Here is a 17,298-nt window from a genome sequence, read left to right as displayed (position 1 = left end):
TGATATAGAAACTTAAAAAAACCAATACAACAGATCAGTGAAACCAGGTATTGGTGCTTTGAAAAGATCAACAAAATTGATTAACCTTTACCCAGACTCACCAAAAAAAGAGATGATTTAAGTAAGCAAAATCAGAAATGAAAGAAGAGAATTAACAACCAACGACACAGAAATACAAAGGATTGTAAGAGAACATCATGAAAAATTATATGCCAACAAATTGGACATTCTAGAAGAAATGAACAAATTCCTAGAAACATATAACCTCCTAAAACTGAATCAAGAAGAAATAGAAAATTTGAACAGACCGAATACCAGCAATGAAATTGAATCAGTGATCAAAAAACTCCCAGCACGGGGCACCTGGGTGGCTCAGTCATTAAGCGTCTGCCTTTGGCTCAGGTCATGATCCCGAGGTCCTGGGATTGAGTCCCACATCGGCTCCCTGCTCTGCAGGAAGCCTGCTTCTCCCTTTCCCACTCCCCCTGCTTGTGTTCCCTCTCTCGAGGTCCCTGTCAAATAAATAAATACTTAAAAAAAAACAAAATTCCCAGCAAACAAAAATCCAGGATGAGACAGCTTCACAGGTGAATTCTACCAAATATTTAAGGAAGTTAAAATATATTCTTCTCAAGCTATTCCAAAAAATACGAAAGGACAGAAAGCTTCCAAATTCATTCTATGAGACCAACATTACCATGATACCCCCCCAAAAAAAAAAACAGATAAAGACACAACAAAAAAAGAAAACTACAAGCCAATATCTCTGACAAACATATATACAAAAATCCTCAACAAAATATTAGCAAACCAAAACCAACAATACATTAAAAAAAATCATTCACCCACAATCAAGTGGGATTTATTTCTGGGACGCAAGGGTGGTTTGATATTTGCAAATCAATTAATATGATACACCATGTCAACAAGAGAAAGTATAAAAACCATATGATCATTAATAGGTGAAGAAAAAGCATTTCACAAAGTACAATATCCATTCATGATAAAAACCCTCAACAAAGCAGGTCTGGGGGGAACATATCACACATAATAAGGGCCATATATAAAAAATCTACAGCTAACATCATATTCAATGGTGCAAAATAGAGAGCTTTACCACTAAGGTCAGGAACAAGACAAAGATGTCCACTCTCACCACTTTTATTCAACATAGTACTAGGAGTCCTAGCCATAGCAATTACATAAGAAAAAGGAATAATAGGCATCTAAATTACAAAAGAAAAAGTAAAACATTCATTATTTGCAGATGACATGATCCTATACATAGAAAACCCAAGACTCTACCAAAAAACTATTAGAACTGACAAATGAATTCATTAACGTCTCACAGGATATAGAATCAATGTATATAAATCCATTGCACTTCTATACACTAATAATGAAGTAGCAGAAAGAGAAATTAAGAAAACGGGCACCTGGGTGGCTCAGTCCATTAAGTGTCTGCCTTCAGCTCAGGTCATGGTCTCAGGGTCCTGGGATCGAGCCCCACATTGGGCTCCCTGCTCAGCAGGAAGCCTACTTCTCCCTCTCTGCAGCTCCTCCCCATCCCCGCTCGTGCTCTCTCTCTCTCTCAAATAAATAAAATCTTAAAAAAAAAAATTAAGAAAACAATCCCATTTATAATTGCACCAAAAACAATAAATTACCTAGGAATAAACTTAACCAAGAAGGTCAAAGACTGGGATGCCTGGGTGGCTCAGTCAGTTGAGTGTCTGCCTTCTGCTCAGGTTGTGATCCCAGAACCTGGGATCAAGTCCTGTATTGGGCTCCTTGCTCAGTGGGGAGCCTGCTTCTCCCTCTACCTGCCATTCCCCCAGCTTGGGTGCATGTGGTCTGTCTCTCTCTTTCTGACAAATAAATAAATAAAATCTTAAAAAAAAAGAAGGTGAAAGACCTGTATTCTGAAATTATAAAACACTTATCGGGCGCCTGAGTGGCACAGTTGGTTGAGCGCTGGACTCTTGGTTTCAGCTCAGGTCATGATCTCAGGACTGTGAGATCCAGCCCATGTCAGACTCCATGCTCTGCTAGCAGGGAGTCTACCTGAGAGTCTCTCTCTCCCTCTCCCTCTGCCCCTCCCCCTACTTGCTCACTCTCTCTCTCTCTCAAAATAAATAAATAAATCTTTTAAAAAAGACAATTATAAAACACTGATGAAAAAAATTGAAGACAACACAAAGAAATGGAAAGATATTCCATGTTAACTGATTAGAAGAATATTGTTAAAATGTCCATACCACCCAAAGCAATCTAAGGATTTAATGCAATCCCTATCAAAATACTAACAGCATTTTTCACAGAACTAGAACAAACAATCCTAACATTTGTATGAAACCACGAAAGACCCCAAATAGCCAAAGCAACCTTGAAAAAAACAGGGGTGCCTTGGTGGCTCAGTTGGTTAAGTGTCCAACTCCTGTTTCGGCTCTGGTCATGATCTCAGGGTTGTGAGATTGAGCCCCTGTCTGGCTCTGCACTCAACGGGGAGTTTGCTTGAGATTCTCTCACCCCTTCCCCATGCATAAATAAATAAATCTTTTAAAAAAAAAAAGAAAACTTCCATTAAAGATATAAAAATTACTTTAGAAACAGTAAGAAAAAAAATTAAAGGGGATAAAAACACAGAATGTAGGAAATATTATAATAGTACACAGACACCTGTATAAGAATGTTCAGTGCAACATTATCTCCCAATAGTGAAAAATTAAAAACAACCTAAGTATCCATAACAGAAAACTGGCTAGACAAACTGTGACAGAACCATAAAATGCAAACAATGGGATACACTGCAGTTGTTACAAGAAAGTTGTAAAGAATGTGGAGCGCCAATACATAATGACATGGAAAAATATCCCTGAGATCTAAAGTGAAAAGAACAAGATGCAGAAATACATAATATGATCCCCCTTGTTTTTATTTTTTTTTAAAGATTTTATTTATTCATTTGAGACAGGGAGATAGAGAGAGAGAGAGAGAGAGAGCATGAGCGGGGGAGAGACGGAGGGAGGGAGAGGGAGAAGCAAGCTCCCTGCTGAACCAGGAGCCCAGTGTGGGGCTCGATCCCAAGACCCTGAGATCATGACCTGAGCTGAAGGCAGACACTTAACCATCTGAGCCACCCAGGCTCGCCCCTAATCCCCCTTGTGTTTAAATGTTAAAAGTTATATGTAGGGGCGCCTGGGTGGCTCAGTTGGTTGAGCGACTGCCTTCAGCTCAGGTCATGATCCTGGAGTCCCGGGATCAAGTCCCACATCGGGCTCCCTGCTCGGCGGGGAGTCTGCTTCTCCCTCTGACCCTCCCCCCTCTCATGTGCTCTCTCTCTCTCTTTCATTCTCTCTCTCAAATAAATAAATAAAATGTTTAAAAAAAAAAAAAAGTTACATGTAGATGTTTGCTCCAGAAAATACAATAAACACTGAATTAATGACAAAGTTTACCCCTAGGGGAATGGGAATGAGGATGTTGTGGGGTGAGCAGAGAATTTAGGGCTCATGCCCTCTGTACTTTTTGAATATGCTTACCATGAGCATTTATTCCTTTAAAATTAAATAGCAGTATTAAAAAAAACCCTTAAAGAATGTGCTACCTCTTTTGAATCATTGAGATGTTTCTATGTGAAGCATTCTACATGAACACAAAACACGTACCAGAGTATTTGTTGACATACATTAAAAACTTTTTATTTGAAATATTAAAATTTTGGTGATGGAAGAGAAAAGAAACTGAAAGAGACGTGAGGAAAAAGATAAAGGAATCCAAGCTCATGGGAAGGAGATAGTTAACACTGTACTCCTGTACACGTATAAATGTTCATTCCACTACCATCATGAAATAGAGTACCTTATGACATAATCTGTTAACTGATCCATATTTTTTTTAAGTATGTTCTACTTTAGTACGTACCTAGTTAATCTGGGAATGAGTATACTTTTGCTCTAATTCAGATTCTATGTGATTTGACCCTAAAAGAATCATTTAAACTATCTACTACTTTCAATCTAAATTATCTTTCTGCTACTGGCTGGAGTGCTTAATTGTGATTATCAAGAGGAAATTGTGTTGCTGGAACACAATCAAGACAAGGAGGACTATTACTGGAACTCCGTAGATTCACTGAGGTTCCTCTTTTACTCTCTTGCCAAATAGCCATTATTAATGAAAAACTGTAACAAATATAGTACTCTTAAAGACTCAGATCCTGCAGTGATAAAGGTTTGGGTTATTCCACTAGGCAAAACAGAACACACCCAGCCAAGATGCTGCAGAGGGCAAAGGAGAACAAGGAATTGGTTGTAGAAGGAGAAAAAACTGATTATAAACTTAGAACTCATAAGCAGCTGGAAACTCAGGAGCTGAAAAAGCTATTCTTTTTTTTCTTCCCACCCCCATTGTCTTAAATAAACATTAATGGTGTCAAATTAAATATATATATATATACACACACACATAGTATAGAAACACACACACATAATATATATACACATATAGTATACATATACGTATAGAGTATATATATACATATGGTACATATGTACACATACACTACATATATACATATACTATATATATGTATAGATATAAATGTATACATACATACTTTGTTTTGTAATGTGTAGAGATTTATGATATTATGACTTCAAAAGGTCTTCAAAAAACCATCTTGATCTGTCTATAGAGAAGCTTTATCTTAGTTCCTGCATTACTAAATATAATGGTATATATTTTCAAAACAGCATTTTAAGCTATGACATTTTAAGAACCTGAGAACACTTTCAACATACCTCACTACTATGAAAATGAGGTATACAGGATAACAAAAATGAGGAGGATCCTTTCTAAAGATCAGAACATTTTCTTAGTGGCAGTAGTGGTAGCCCTTAAAAGAAATTTAATTTAAAATGACGTAAACTACTGTTCTTGTTTTGTCCAAATTCTTATACTTAACCACACTGCTTCTTTTTTTTTTTAAGATTTTATTTATTTATTCATGAGAGAGAGAGAGAGAGAGAGGCAGAGGGAGAAGCAGGCTCCCAAGGAGCAGGGAGCCCAATGCGGGACTCAATCCCAGGACCCTGAGATCATGACCTGAGCCGAAGGCAGACGCTTAACCATCTGAGCCACCCAGGCGCCCACCACATTGCTTCTTTTTAAGCAATCATAGTAACAGTGAGCCAAAATAAAATTACACATGGGCAGTGTGGTGTAGTGTTAGGTAGAAGCTAGACCTAAGCAGTGGAAGGAATGCCCTAAGGCAGACTCCCAATCCTTGAAGGGGAATGACAGATAAGAGCTGGAGGCAAGGACGGTGATAAATCAGCTACACATTAAAAGCCTGGGGCACAACATCTGACCTTGTGGCTTCCAAGACCTTGGGGCTGACAAACTAAAGAGCCACAGGTGCAGAACAAGCGCTCTCCTCTGCCACCTTTGCCCCTGGGTAACCCCTAGACTCATAATGCATTTGAATTGTGGGTACAGCCCCACCGGATGGAGAAAGGCTGCCCAGACCTTTCCGTACAAACCTTGTAGGGCCAAAAACTCCACCTCCCAATCCATGGGAGGAGTCTCCCAAATGACTGAAAACAGACTCCATTAGAGACCACCCACAGTACATCGCAGCTTCTCCCAACCCACAGAGATGCAACAAATATCCAGTCACAAAACAACATAGGGTAGGTTCCAACTGGTGGAACCTGCTGCTCTCCCATCTTGACAGTGTACATGCACTTTTTTTTTTTAAGATTTTATTTATTTATTTGACAGAAAGAGAGAGAGCAAGCACGAGCAAGAGTGAGCACAAGCAGGGGAAGCAGCAGAGGCAGAGGGAGAAGCAGACTCCCCGCTGAGCAGGGAGCCTGATGTAGGGATCGATCCCAAGACTCTGGGATCATGACCTGAACCAAAGGCAGATGCTTAATCAACTGAGCCACCCAGGCGCCCCTGTACATTCATTTTAATAAACTGCTTTGTGCTTGCTACTTTCCTTCTAGCTGTCTTTTTAGAGCACAGATTACCACGCAAATCTTCTCATGGGGAATCCAAGGACTGAGACCTCCATTCACACAATGCATACTCTCCCACCAGTAACATCTCTATTACCCTAGGATCAAGCTGATACTCATATGCATAGGTACTGAAGCAAAAATGATATACTTTTCTCCCTGAAAATACATCATAAGTAAAATATCCAAAAGCTGTCACATGGCTTAGTTCTTTTGAACTCTCTTGCAAAATTTATCTGACCTTCAAATGATTCTCTATACTGGACAATATTTGGATGCTTCATGTTTGCCAATACTGCAACTTCTCTCCTTGATTCTTCCCTTTCTTTACTGGACATCTTAAATGGGAGAGAAAAAGAAAATATTAAATTAGACCATCAATAGACAATCTGAAAGTCCATCAATAAGAGAGTAGTTTAAAAACAACAGTACCAATAAAGCGCAGTCAAAATAACAAAATAAAGACAGAAGTTAAAAAGAATAAGTTGAATCCACAAGTAAAAACTTTTTAAGATGTTCAAACTAGATTAAGTTACAGAACAGTAGGTGTATTTTTTTAAAACACTTAAATACATAAACACAAGCACACAGCATAGAAAAAAATCTGCAAGGATATACAGACTATTCTAAAATTAGTGGTTCTCTCTGGGATTATGGTAGCCTTCCACTTTACATTATGCAATGCCATATTTTTTTTTTAATTCTCTAACAATAAGCCCTATTGAAATCAGTGTATTAGTTCAATAACCAAACAAAAAATATACTTACTCTTGAGATGTTAATTTCCTTGATAACATATTGCCTGCCATCTTCCGTAGATTTAACAAGAATGGCTTTTCCAAATGAACCTTCTCCAATCTTCTGTAGTCTAACATACTTTTCCATGATTCTTTTTCTAAAGCATCTTAACAGATATACTAGACATTAAAAAAAGTAACAGTTAACAGAGATAAAACATGTCTTCCATAACAATTATAATGTTTAATTCAATCCTAATTCCCTAGTGATTTGCTTACTTAAAAACATTTTAAAAAAACGATGATTGCTTAAAAAGAAGCAATGTGGTTTAAAATCTCTACTCAATATTAAATGAACTTTATCCAATTTTACTCATGTGACAGTTATAACTAAAAAGAGAAAAACAATGACATTTCAATTTTATAAGAATGCTTTGGAAAGTCAAATACTGTATATACTTAATGTATATGGAGAGAGACAAACTTTTTCCTATGTGAATTAATTAGCAGCATTACTTTAGTATCTCCAATAAGAATACATTTCCCAAAGTTATTTAACTAATCCTCTTATTAGACATTTAAATTGTTTACATTGTCTGCTATTACAAAAGAACTTTAGATAAAATTTCTGTACATACATTTTTATGTACTTATTGTAAGGATCTCCTTAGGATAAATTATTTGTCCAAAGAATATGCACATGTTAAAATTCAGGAACATAGAGCTTAACTGTCTTACAGAAATGTCTACCAACTTACATTCTAACCAGCAGTATATAAAAGTGCCTGTTCCTAGAGAGCCTTTTAACACTGGTTATTATTTATTAATCTTGGAGAAGCCATAAAGGGTAGTAGTTAACAAGTACTAAAACCTTAGAGTCAGGAAGCCTGGATTTAAATCCTGACTCTCGCTTTTTTGTTATACGACACTGGACAAGTTACTCAGCTTTATGTGCCTTAGTTTGTTAACCTGTAAAATGTGGGTAACAATAGTACACACTCATAGAACTGGTGGGAGGATTAATTTCAGTATTACACTGTAGAACAGTGCCTGGCACACAGTGAGCACTGTGTCACTATTTGTTGCTATTGTTACTTATTACAATCAACAGAGAAATGGTGCCTCATTTTTTATTTCTTTTGCTTATCAGTTAATTTGAAAAATTCTTCCACATTTATTGAACATTTGTATTCTTTTTTGACCTATTCATGTTTTCTGTTCATTTTCTATTCAAAGTCTTTTTATTAATTTGTAAAAGTCCCCTCTTTAATGAAGATGTTAGCCCTCCTCTGTCAAAAATATTTTTTCCTTATATGCTATCTGCCTTTCAATTTTATTTAAATACAAAAATTTATTTTGCTATTATTTTGATATTAAACATGTTATTAGTCTTTATATTTCTCCTTTTGGTATCATAATTATATCCTTACTGTACCAAGATATTTGATAAAGGCCATAGTAACTTTAGCAATAGTTAATTTCAGGAGAATAATGGGTGGGGACAGAAGCCAGAGCCTAAAAGCTAGTTAGTGAAAGCTTAAAAAGTCAAAGAGAAGGAGGAGGGAAAGAGAGTGATATGGTCACAAGACAATCATTAGCACTGCCTATTGACAAGACTGCCCTTATTGTGGAGATACATTAATTCACTATATTAATTTAAAACTAATAAATATTTAATTTACCTAACTTGCTCTCTTCTATCTTCATTCACATCAAGCAGCTTTCTATGTATGATTCCCTTCTAGGAGAAAATGGGCTTGTCATGAAGGCCATAATAAAATTTCTGTGGCAGTTTACCATATTTCTCATTAACAAATTAAATTAACAAATTAACAAATTAAATTACAAATTAAATTAACAAATTAAATTAAAATTAACAAACCCATGTTCTCATTTCATCCATCAATACTAAATTTGTTTAATTTTACTTTGCCTCTAAAATATGATCTAATCTCCTTAAATGACAAAATTTATATTCAGGGCCTGTAAGACCAAAGTCCAGAACCCAGCCTCTGGTAAAATCAATTGGATAATTATGCCTTAGGAAATTTTGTGGGAAAGAGCCTTCTTCTACCTTAGAAAACCTAATAACCATATTGCATTTCATATTTCTGTAAGATAGGACAAGACTTTAGCAATTTAAAGAGAAATAAGAAACTAACTATTACAATAGCAATACAGCACCATTAGTGAGTTAAAATTCAGGAACATAGTCATTCCAAACATACATACTCTCCTCTCAAATCCAAGTTTGGTCAACTGGCATAATATAATGGCTATCTGGGTACCAGCCAGAATGTAATGATTTCTCCAGGACACGAGTATATTACATTATCAAGCTATTTAGAAAAAAATATCAAGATAAACTCATCTTAGAAAACTAAATTTCATAAATCAAATTACATTAAATAATAACCATATAATGAGATTTCACAACCATCATTATTCTGTGACTGCTGCCAAGAAAAAGAAACAAAATTAGTCAATTTGGCTCTGCCTCAAAATTTAGTTGCCAATTCCTTTCCAGGGACCACACTAATGAAATGGAAGCTCCAAGAGTCTCTAGTACTGCACTCTACTGCCTACCACATTACTGATCATTGTGGTTCTGACAACTCAGTATAGGAAACCTACTGCCCCTGGTAGTGAAGAAGGATGACTCTAATTGCCATTAAATGATGTCAGTGCAGAAAGCTTTCTGAATAAAAGACATGTGGTAAATGAGTTTCAGAGAAACTCACAACTCCTCCTTTTCTGCAGAGTCTACACTAGACTACTGTAGTACACTGGAGGAAGTGAAGGGGAAAACGGAAAGATAGAGTACATTCAGTGTCTTACAACATATTTAACCGACCTACTTATTTTCTAGTCATGAGACTCCTCAGCTGAATTACAATCCTAAAAGATTTTTCAAACCAAATGAAAAACAGTGACAAAATGTACTATAGGCTTATACATCCACAATCATCATAACGTACAACTGAAGGAACAATCTTGTTCTAATTTCATATTTGTAATAAACTGAAAATACGAGTGTTTGTCCTTTTATGCTTCAGTTTCCAACATCAAATGAAAATCACATACCAACTTGACAGTATTCTTAAGGTCTCTAACAATTATATCAACTTAATCTCTATAATATTAAAGACATTTCAAAGCATAGAATCAAAGACATTTTTGACATTTGAGCTTTCCAGAGAGTTATGTGATACAATAAATAAAGCAATGGATTTGGAAGAGAAAGTTACATGACCAAGAAGCAAACCACCTGACTTCTCTGCACCTTGGCTCCTTCATCTGAAAACACTAACAATTTAAACATAATGCTATCTTCAGGGCTCTACCAACTCTAATAGTCTGTGATGCAAAGAGATGAAAATAAGAGTTGAGTAGATCAGAAAATAGGAAACTTCAACATTGTTTAGAATTGTACCATTAGTCACAAAGAGTAGGAATGACAGAGAGATATAGCCAAAGCCTTTCCTTTAGAGAAATCAAAAGAAGACACAAAAGTAATTTCTTCAGCCTGTATCTTTAAAAAGTCAAAAAATAAAGTGCAATTTAGAGTTAAACATATTAAACTGAACCTCTACTTCTTCTACCTCTACTTCTTCCCTAAACCTAACACAACTTTAAAGAGATCAAAAAGGCAGAACAGGAGAGTAAGCAACAGCAATAAATTTCTGGAAGCTGACAAACCTAAGAATAAGTAGCAACTGACTTAGGAGACTAGAGAAAACAGTACTATAACCCAGCAGTGGCAAATAGGTCAATTTCCACTACAGACTAGTTCAATAATTAGAATAAGGTGCTTCCGAGATTAAGGATAATATCAGAACTAAAACAGAATTGGCTGAAAGACTATATAATACACAGTTAGACACACAGTTTGCCTCCTCTACTTCTCCCAGTCAGGTGACTGTCCCTCTCTCCTGTTGGCAAAAGACTAGAGTTGTCTCTAGATTGGTGATACCAACACAGCTGAGAATGGTACCATATAAATATGGGAGATTAAGTGAAGGCTGACATAATAAATGGTTCCAGGGCGCCTGGGTGGCTCAGTCGGTTAAGCGACTGCCTTCGGCTCAGGTCATGATCCTGGAGTCCCGGGATCGAGTCCCGCATCGGGCTCCCTGCTCGGCGAGGAGCCTGCTTCTCCCTCTGACCCTCCCCCCTCTCATGAGCTCTCTCTCTCTCTCATTCTGTCTCAAATAAATAAAAATCTTTAAAAAATAATAATAATAATAAATGGTTCCAATCATGATGCTGTAGCTCATTATCAGACCATCCCACTTCCCAAAACAATCAAAAACACTAAGTAAAATATATAAATGACAGAAATTGAGGGTTTATAATCCTTGAGAGGTAGGAAAATACTAGTGAGTTTCACATCCATCCCAGCCTTCTCCCTGAAGACATTTTCAAACTGCGGCATAGCACGATGGAGCTTAAGTAGAAAGCAGCAATCTTATTGAGCTGAGGAGAGAGAAGTCAGAGTTAAAGGCTGCCAAAATCCTAGAGAGAAGGAAAAAGAACAGGAAAAGCCCCAGATTCTGTATATAAACTTTTCTCCCATCAGTTAGCCCATTCCTAAATTGTGCATACAAAGAGCAAGACTAAAACACACTAGTCCTAACAAAGCCTAACACCATTCCTTGACAGGATCAAGGAAGGTGATCTGCTGATACTCCCATCAACCTGCCAGAATAAAACATAACAGTTTTTTGGAAGATACATGTTCCAGAGCCTCTATGACTTTATTTACAATATCCAGCATCCAGTCAAAAATTACAAGGCATTAAAAAACAAAAAAAACTAAATAACCAAGACCAAAAGAAACAACAGAAATAGAATCACAGGGGCACCTGGGTGGCTCAGTCGTTGAGCGTCTGCTTTTGGCTCAGGTCATGATCCCAGAGTCCTGGGATCGGGCCTGCATCGGGCTCCCTGTTCCTCGGGAGGCCTGCTTCTCCCTCTCCCACCCCCACCCAACTTGTGTTCCCTCACTCGCTGTGTCTCTCTCTGTCAAATAAATAAAATCTTAAAAAAATAAAATAAAGAAACAGAATCACAAATGACAAATATGGAGCTATCAGTAAAGGATTTTAAATAGCCCTAAGTAATATGTTCAAGAAAAGAAGAGGAAAAGATGAACAAAAGTGATTTTCTTTAAGATGGAGAACTTCAACAAAAAACTGACATTTATTTTTAAAAATTAAATGAACATTCTAGAAATGAAATATAAGATATATGAAATTAAAAAGGCATTGCATGGGTTTTACAGCAGTCAGGATACAGCAGAAGACAGGACTGTTAACCTGGAAAATGAACCAACAGAAAATATTCAAGAAAGAACAAAAACACACTCACAAAAAAGAAAAATAGGTGGAAAGATTTAATATAAGAAAGATTTTAATTCTTAGTCTCTACATTTAATTCTGCCCTATTAAAAACACAATCTTTGTGGGTGACAGTGACTAGACAAGCTGATTTGAAGTTAATATGAGAAAAAAAGAATAGTCAGAGAAATACTGAAAAAAGAAAAGAAAAAGACCAATGAAGGAAGACTTTTCTACTCAATATCAAGACACATTATAAAGCTACAATAATTATGAAATTGACAGGCAATCATTGAAGGTCCAGAAACAAATCAAAAACATTTTTGGGAGTGCCTGGGTGGCTCACTCAGTTAAGCATCTGCCTTCGGCTCAAGTCATGATCCCGGGGTCCTGGGATCGAGCCCCATGTCGGGCTCCCTGCTCAGTGGGAAGTCTGCTTCTCTCTCTCCCCTCTGCCCCCTCTCCCCTAGTGTTCTCTCTCAAATAAATAAATAAAATCTTAAAAAAAAAAAAATTGGGGGGGGGGCACCTGGGTGGCTCATTCAGTTAAGCGTTTGACTCTTGATTTTGGCTCAGATCATAATCTCAGGGTCATGAGATTGAGCCCCACATCTGGCTCCATGCTGGTTGTGAAGGCTGCTTAGGATTCTCCCACTCCCTCTCCCTCTCTCTCTCTCTCTCCCAAAAAAACAAAAACAAAACACCATATTTTTAACTTGGTGGATGACCATGGTGATATTTCAAATTGGTGGGGAAAAGTTAGATTTTGAAATAAATAGTATTTAGACAACTAGGAAGTAATATGGAAAAGAAAAACTTAAACCCATTTTCTTCACTTTACTGAGGATCAGTACAAATTCTAGATGATAAACTACTTAAATGTAAGAAAAAAAATAGCAATAAAACATGGGAGGATGACTTTTATAATCTTAGAGCAGGGCAGCTGAGTATGACACAAACCCAAAAAGCCTTAAGGTATTAATACAACTACATAAAAAACATGTATAAAAGGGGTGCCTGGGTGGCTCAGTCAGTTAAGTGTCCAACTCTTGATCTTGGCTCAGGTCTCAATCCCAGGGTTGTGAGTTCAAGCCCCACGCTGGGCCCATGCTGGCATGGAGCCTACTTAAAAAAGAAAAAAATCATGTATAGCAAAAGCTAGTATAAGTCAAAATTCAAATGACAAAAAGGAAAAAAATATATATATGTATTAGTTCATATCACCAAGGGCTCATTTTTCTAATAAATAAAACATTCCCACATAATCATAGGACCAAAAAAAATCTAAAAAAAATAAACAATGGATATGAAGTTACAAGTTAACAACAAAAAGGAATGTAATTAATATTAAAATGTGCAAAAGTACCCAATCTCTTGTAAAGAGAAATACAATTTTAAAGTATGGGATAAATTTTATGTTATGTATATTTTACCTTGATAAAAAAAAGTACAAGTGACAGCATTTTTCACCATTCAGAATGGCAAAATTCAAGAAGTTTGTTACTGTACTATGTTGGAGGGGAATATAAGGAAACAGAATATGGTGAGAATACAAATACTAGAGATACAAATACTAGGGAAAATAAAATTCCATAATATCTACCAAAATTGTCAGTGTCCACTTTGATCCAGCAATTCCATTTTTAGGAATCTACCCTGTAAGTATTTCCAAACATATGAAAATGATACATACACAAAGTTTCCCTGTGCAGCACTGTCTGAATTGGTAAAATGTAAATACCCATAAGCAAATCAAAAAGAAGCAACATTTATATTGATATGGATAATTTCTAAGTACCAGAATCACAAACATAGCATACTATCATTTGTGTATTAAAAGGAAATATATATAGGTATATGCTTATACTTAATTTACTTATACATGTGAACTATATACTTATTTACTTATACATGTGAACATATGCAAATATATAAAACCTCTACATGTATACACATACATTGCTTGTGTATGTAACACCTCTGAAGGGATACACAGTAAACTGGTACACCACTGGCTGCCTTCAAGGAAGGGAACTCAGTAAGAGGAAGATTTTTTTAATCTTTTGTACCTTATGAATTTTAAGCCATATGAATGTATTATTTATTCAAAATAGTAAAATTTAAAAAGTAATAAATGCTGACAGAAAGAAGAAGAATGCTAGCTAAATCAATTTCTCCAGTTAAAATCCTTGGACAGTTCCCCATTCCCAAACTTCTAACCCTGACATTCAAAGTTTTCCTATATGGCATACTTCTTTTCAACTATGTCAACTATGCTCCACAAAAATATCTTAGCCTCTAGGCAGATTAGACATCTTTCCTTACATTTAACTAAAAAAATTTTTAAGCTACAATAAGCAATGTTTGACATAATAAAATTTGTGTACCAAATACAAAAAATGCCAGAGTACATGAGCAAAAACTATATCCCCTCCAATCTGGAACTTTAAATCTCTTCAGTTGTTTCAGCTATTTGATGGACAAATTTTCCTTAAGGGAAACATTGGTAGAGGAATGTCAATAGATTTCAAGAAGTCCCTATGGTACTGTCTGCAGCTACAATCCATACATATGGTTTCCCAAATATTAAGTAACGTTTGAATGGTGGGAGAGGGACATTTACCTTCTCGGTGAGTTAAGTCCTTGACTTATTTATTATTCAAAAAAGCAGAAAGCAAAAATGGGATTTCTATTAGACTTTCTTCAAAACATTTGTTTTTCCTCTCTGTAAGCCTATACAGACAACAATTAATGGTTTCCCTAATAGAAACTACCAACGTCTAAATAATTTATATTCATGAAATGGTGTCATGACCACAATTAGATTAGAAAGGAGAGATCAGAGAAAATGTACTTGGAACACAATGTGAATGTATTAAAATGACCTCAAAAAAACTGTGGCCAAGTTCCATAACCCTTACTAAACCCCTAATGCGTGACTCTTACTGGGTAAAAACCTGTTTTCCCACAAAAGAAGCTCCTTACCTTTCACCTAGAACAAAGAGCAATCTTAAATAAAACAGATCTGTGGATTTCAATACCAAACAAATCTAAACTAGAAACAAAGGGCTACTTCTCTCCATATTTGGCTCCCCTCCATCATCTCTACAATACTGCTGCATCATAAGAAAAGGCTATTATTAGCATATATTGGATATTACTTTTAATCCTGCATAAATACTTCTGATGTTACCATGGCAATAAAAAAATTTCTGCTTCTTGGGAGCAGAGCTTACGTTAGAGAATAAAAATTAGGCCTGTATAAAAAAAGTTATGATGAACTCTCAAAGTAGTACAACTTTTAACGCCTCTCATAGGGAAACTGTTTCAAATTATGTAAACTGAAATATAAGATTATAAACTAAGCAGTTAATTGCTACTCATTTTTAATTAAAATGTATGTCACTTAAAATCGGAGACAACATAAATGCAAAGTAAATGACTGCTTATCCATACCAAGATTTGTTATTTTAATTCCTTTATCACTATAGCTTTTTAACTAATGTCCACCGACTGCTTTGTAATGTATATTGTTCTTTAGAGAATTAACATTTTAGTGAGGTGGAAGTACTATTTTCTGTGCACTTAAAGTATCCCTGCAAGCTCTATATAAGCAAGTCGAAGCAAGGTCTCCTCATTTCCAATATGATTTTACTCTTTTGTATATCATTGCTTCCCGCAAGTTCAACTCACCTCAACGACACAGGGCGTTAGTCGGAATAACGGTCAGGATCAATAAGCAAGCATCCGCCTAGGTGTAGCAGCCTTCCTACGGCAGTTAATGAGGCAGAGGCACCATCCCGGATTTTGAAAATGACATCCTGAAAGAGAAACCAAGTCTATCTAACCTGCAGCAGCTCACAGGCCAGTTGAAGGAGGGTAATGAGACTCCCACTCCCGACACCAGACTTTGGCTGACCCCTCAGGCTTGACTTCTTCCCGCCTCCGACAACGCCCCGTGAGACAGGTCCACACTACTCGGGGCAAACAAATTGGTTTCTGAGCCCCTTGGAAACGGCGGGCGGTGGCAGGGGGGAGTGCCCGGGTTACCGCCCCTGCAACTTCACAGAGGTTGTTGCTAGTGGCCTCGGCAGGATGGGGGTGGGGAGATGGCATTTGGGACTGGGAGGCTACCTGCCTGCCACGTCCTTCTGCCTCGCACGCCGGCACTGGACTCGGAGCTACGCGGAGAACTGCTTACGACTCGGAGCTGACGACTCCGCGCCCTAGCGCCCCCAAACCCTAGAGCGAATGCAGAGGAAGGGGGAGCGGCCGGCGCGTCACTGGCGCTGGCGTGTGACGTCAGCGCGCGGAAGCCGGCGCGCATTGGGGGTGGTGGGGGAGGAGGGGCGCGGAGGGGCGGAGCCAAGGCACCGCAGGTGGGAAATGATGCGGGAGAAGGAAAAGAGGAAAAGGAAAGAAAGGAGTAAGGCAGAGTTGAGGTCTAGAGCTCAGTAATATAAGCTGATTTTGAATAAAGCATTTTATAAATTTGTCCCACATATACTACACAGAGAAAGGGATTTTTTTTAACGTGAAGTCTGTTACTTAGGGATACCGCATTTTTGAAAGTAATTTTGCTTTAAAAAGCTAGCCTTTTTCTAGCACATTTTGGATGATCAAAGCAAGAAACTACTTTTAAGTATTGAAAACTTTTTAGAAGACTATAATGTGGCTTTCTACACATTTACATCCAATGTGTGTATAAATTACTTGCCGGTATATTGAAAGATGGTTGAACTTCAAGGCAGGACTTGAAAAGATAAGAACAGATTTTCTTGTTTAAGGGATTAGGTCTATTGTCCTTAATAGCCCTATGGCTAAATTGCCTTACCTTGAGTACCTCTGAAATACTGGAGAATCCAAATTTGAAGCTGAAGGAGGATGATGGCTTGCCTACTACACAAGTTACACTCCAGGTTGTACCTGTTGTACATGTGATGTATGTAGCCCCCTGGAGTGTTCACAGATTTTGCCAGAAACCTCAGAGGTCAAAGATTCAGATCATTGCTTCAACGAAATCTGCTTCCTTCTCTCTCATCCTCTCTCCAACACACCAACACCCAAGACTTCTCTGAGTTTTTCCAGTTTTTGGTTTAACCATGTTTTTATAAGAAACACTTAAAAAGCAAAAAGAAAAAGAAAAAAAAAATACTTTATTACTAGCGTGGAAATTGAAAGTTTTTGGCTTCTTTGCCA

General features: G+C 37.0%; 1 protein-coding gene across 7 annotated transcripts in view; it reads right to left on the bottom strand.

The window, feature by feature from the left end:
• Positions 1-16,381, bottom strand: part of NEK1 (NIMA related kinase 1) — a 274,969-nt gene extending 258,588 nt beyond the window's left edge. For 2 of the 7 annotated variants that reach the window (XM_035022727.1, XM_035022725.1), the window contains exons 1-5: positions 16,234-16,381; positions 15,793-15,920; positions 8,443-8,501; positions 6,792-6,940; positions 6,265-6,361 (exon numbers count right to left, since the gene is read on the bottom strand). In XM_035022727.1, coding sequence (XP_034878618.1) covers positions 6,265-6,361; positions 6,792-6,940; positions 8,443-8,467 — 271 coding nt within the window. In that variant the 5' untranslated portion in view covers positions 8,468-8,501; positions 15,793-15,920; positions 16,234-16,381. The remainder of the gene's footprint in view (positions 1-6,264; positions 6,362-6,791; positions 6,941-8,442; positions 8,502-15,792; positions 15,921-16,233) is intronic. The other 5 variants (XM_035022721.1, XM_035022720.1, XM_035022723.1 and 2 more) reach the window with 3 other exon arrangements.
• Between the last annotated feature and the right edge of the window lie 917 nt (positions 16,382-17,298).

Source organism: Mirounga leonina, unplaced genomic scaffold (genome assembly GCF_011800145.1).
Source record: "Mirounga leonina isolate KUSES-001 unplaced genomic scaffold, KU_Mleo_1.0 Mir_176, whole genome shotgun sequence".
In the NCBI taxonomy this organism is placed as follows: domain Eukaryota; kingdom Metazoa; phylum Chordata; class Mammalia; order Carnivora; family Phocidae; genus Mirounga; species Mirounga leonina.
The sequence above is the reverse complement of the archived record's forward strand: the minus strand, read 5'-3'. Positions and strand labels throughout refer to the sequence as shown.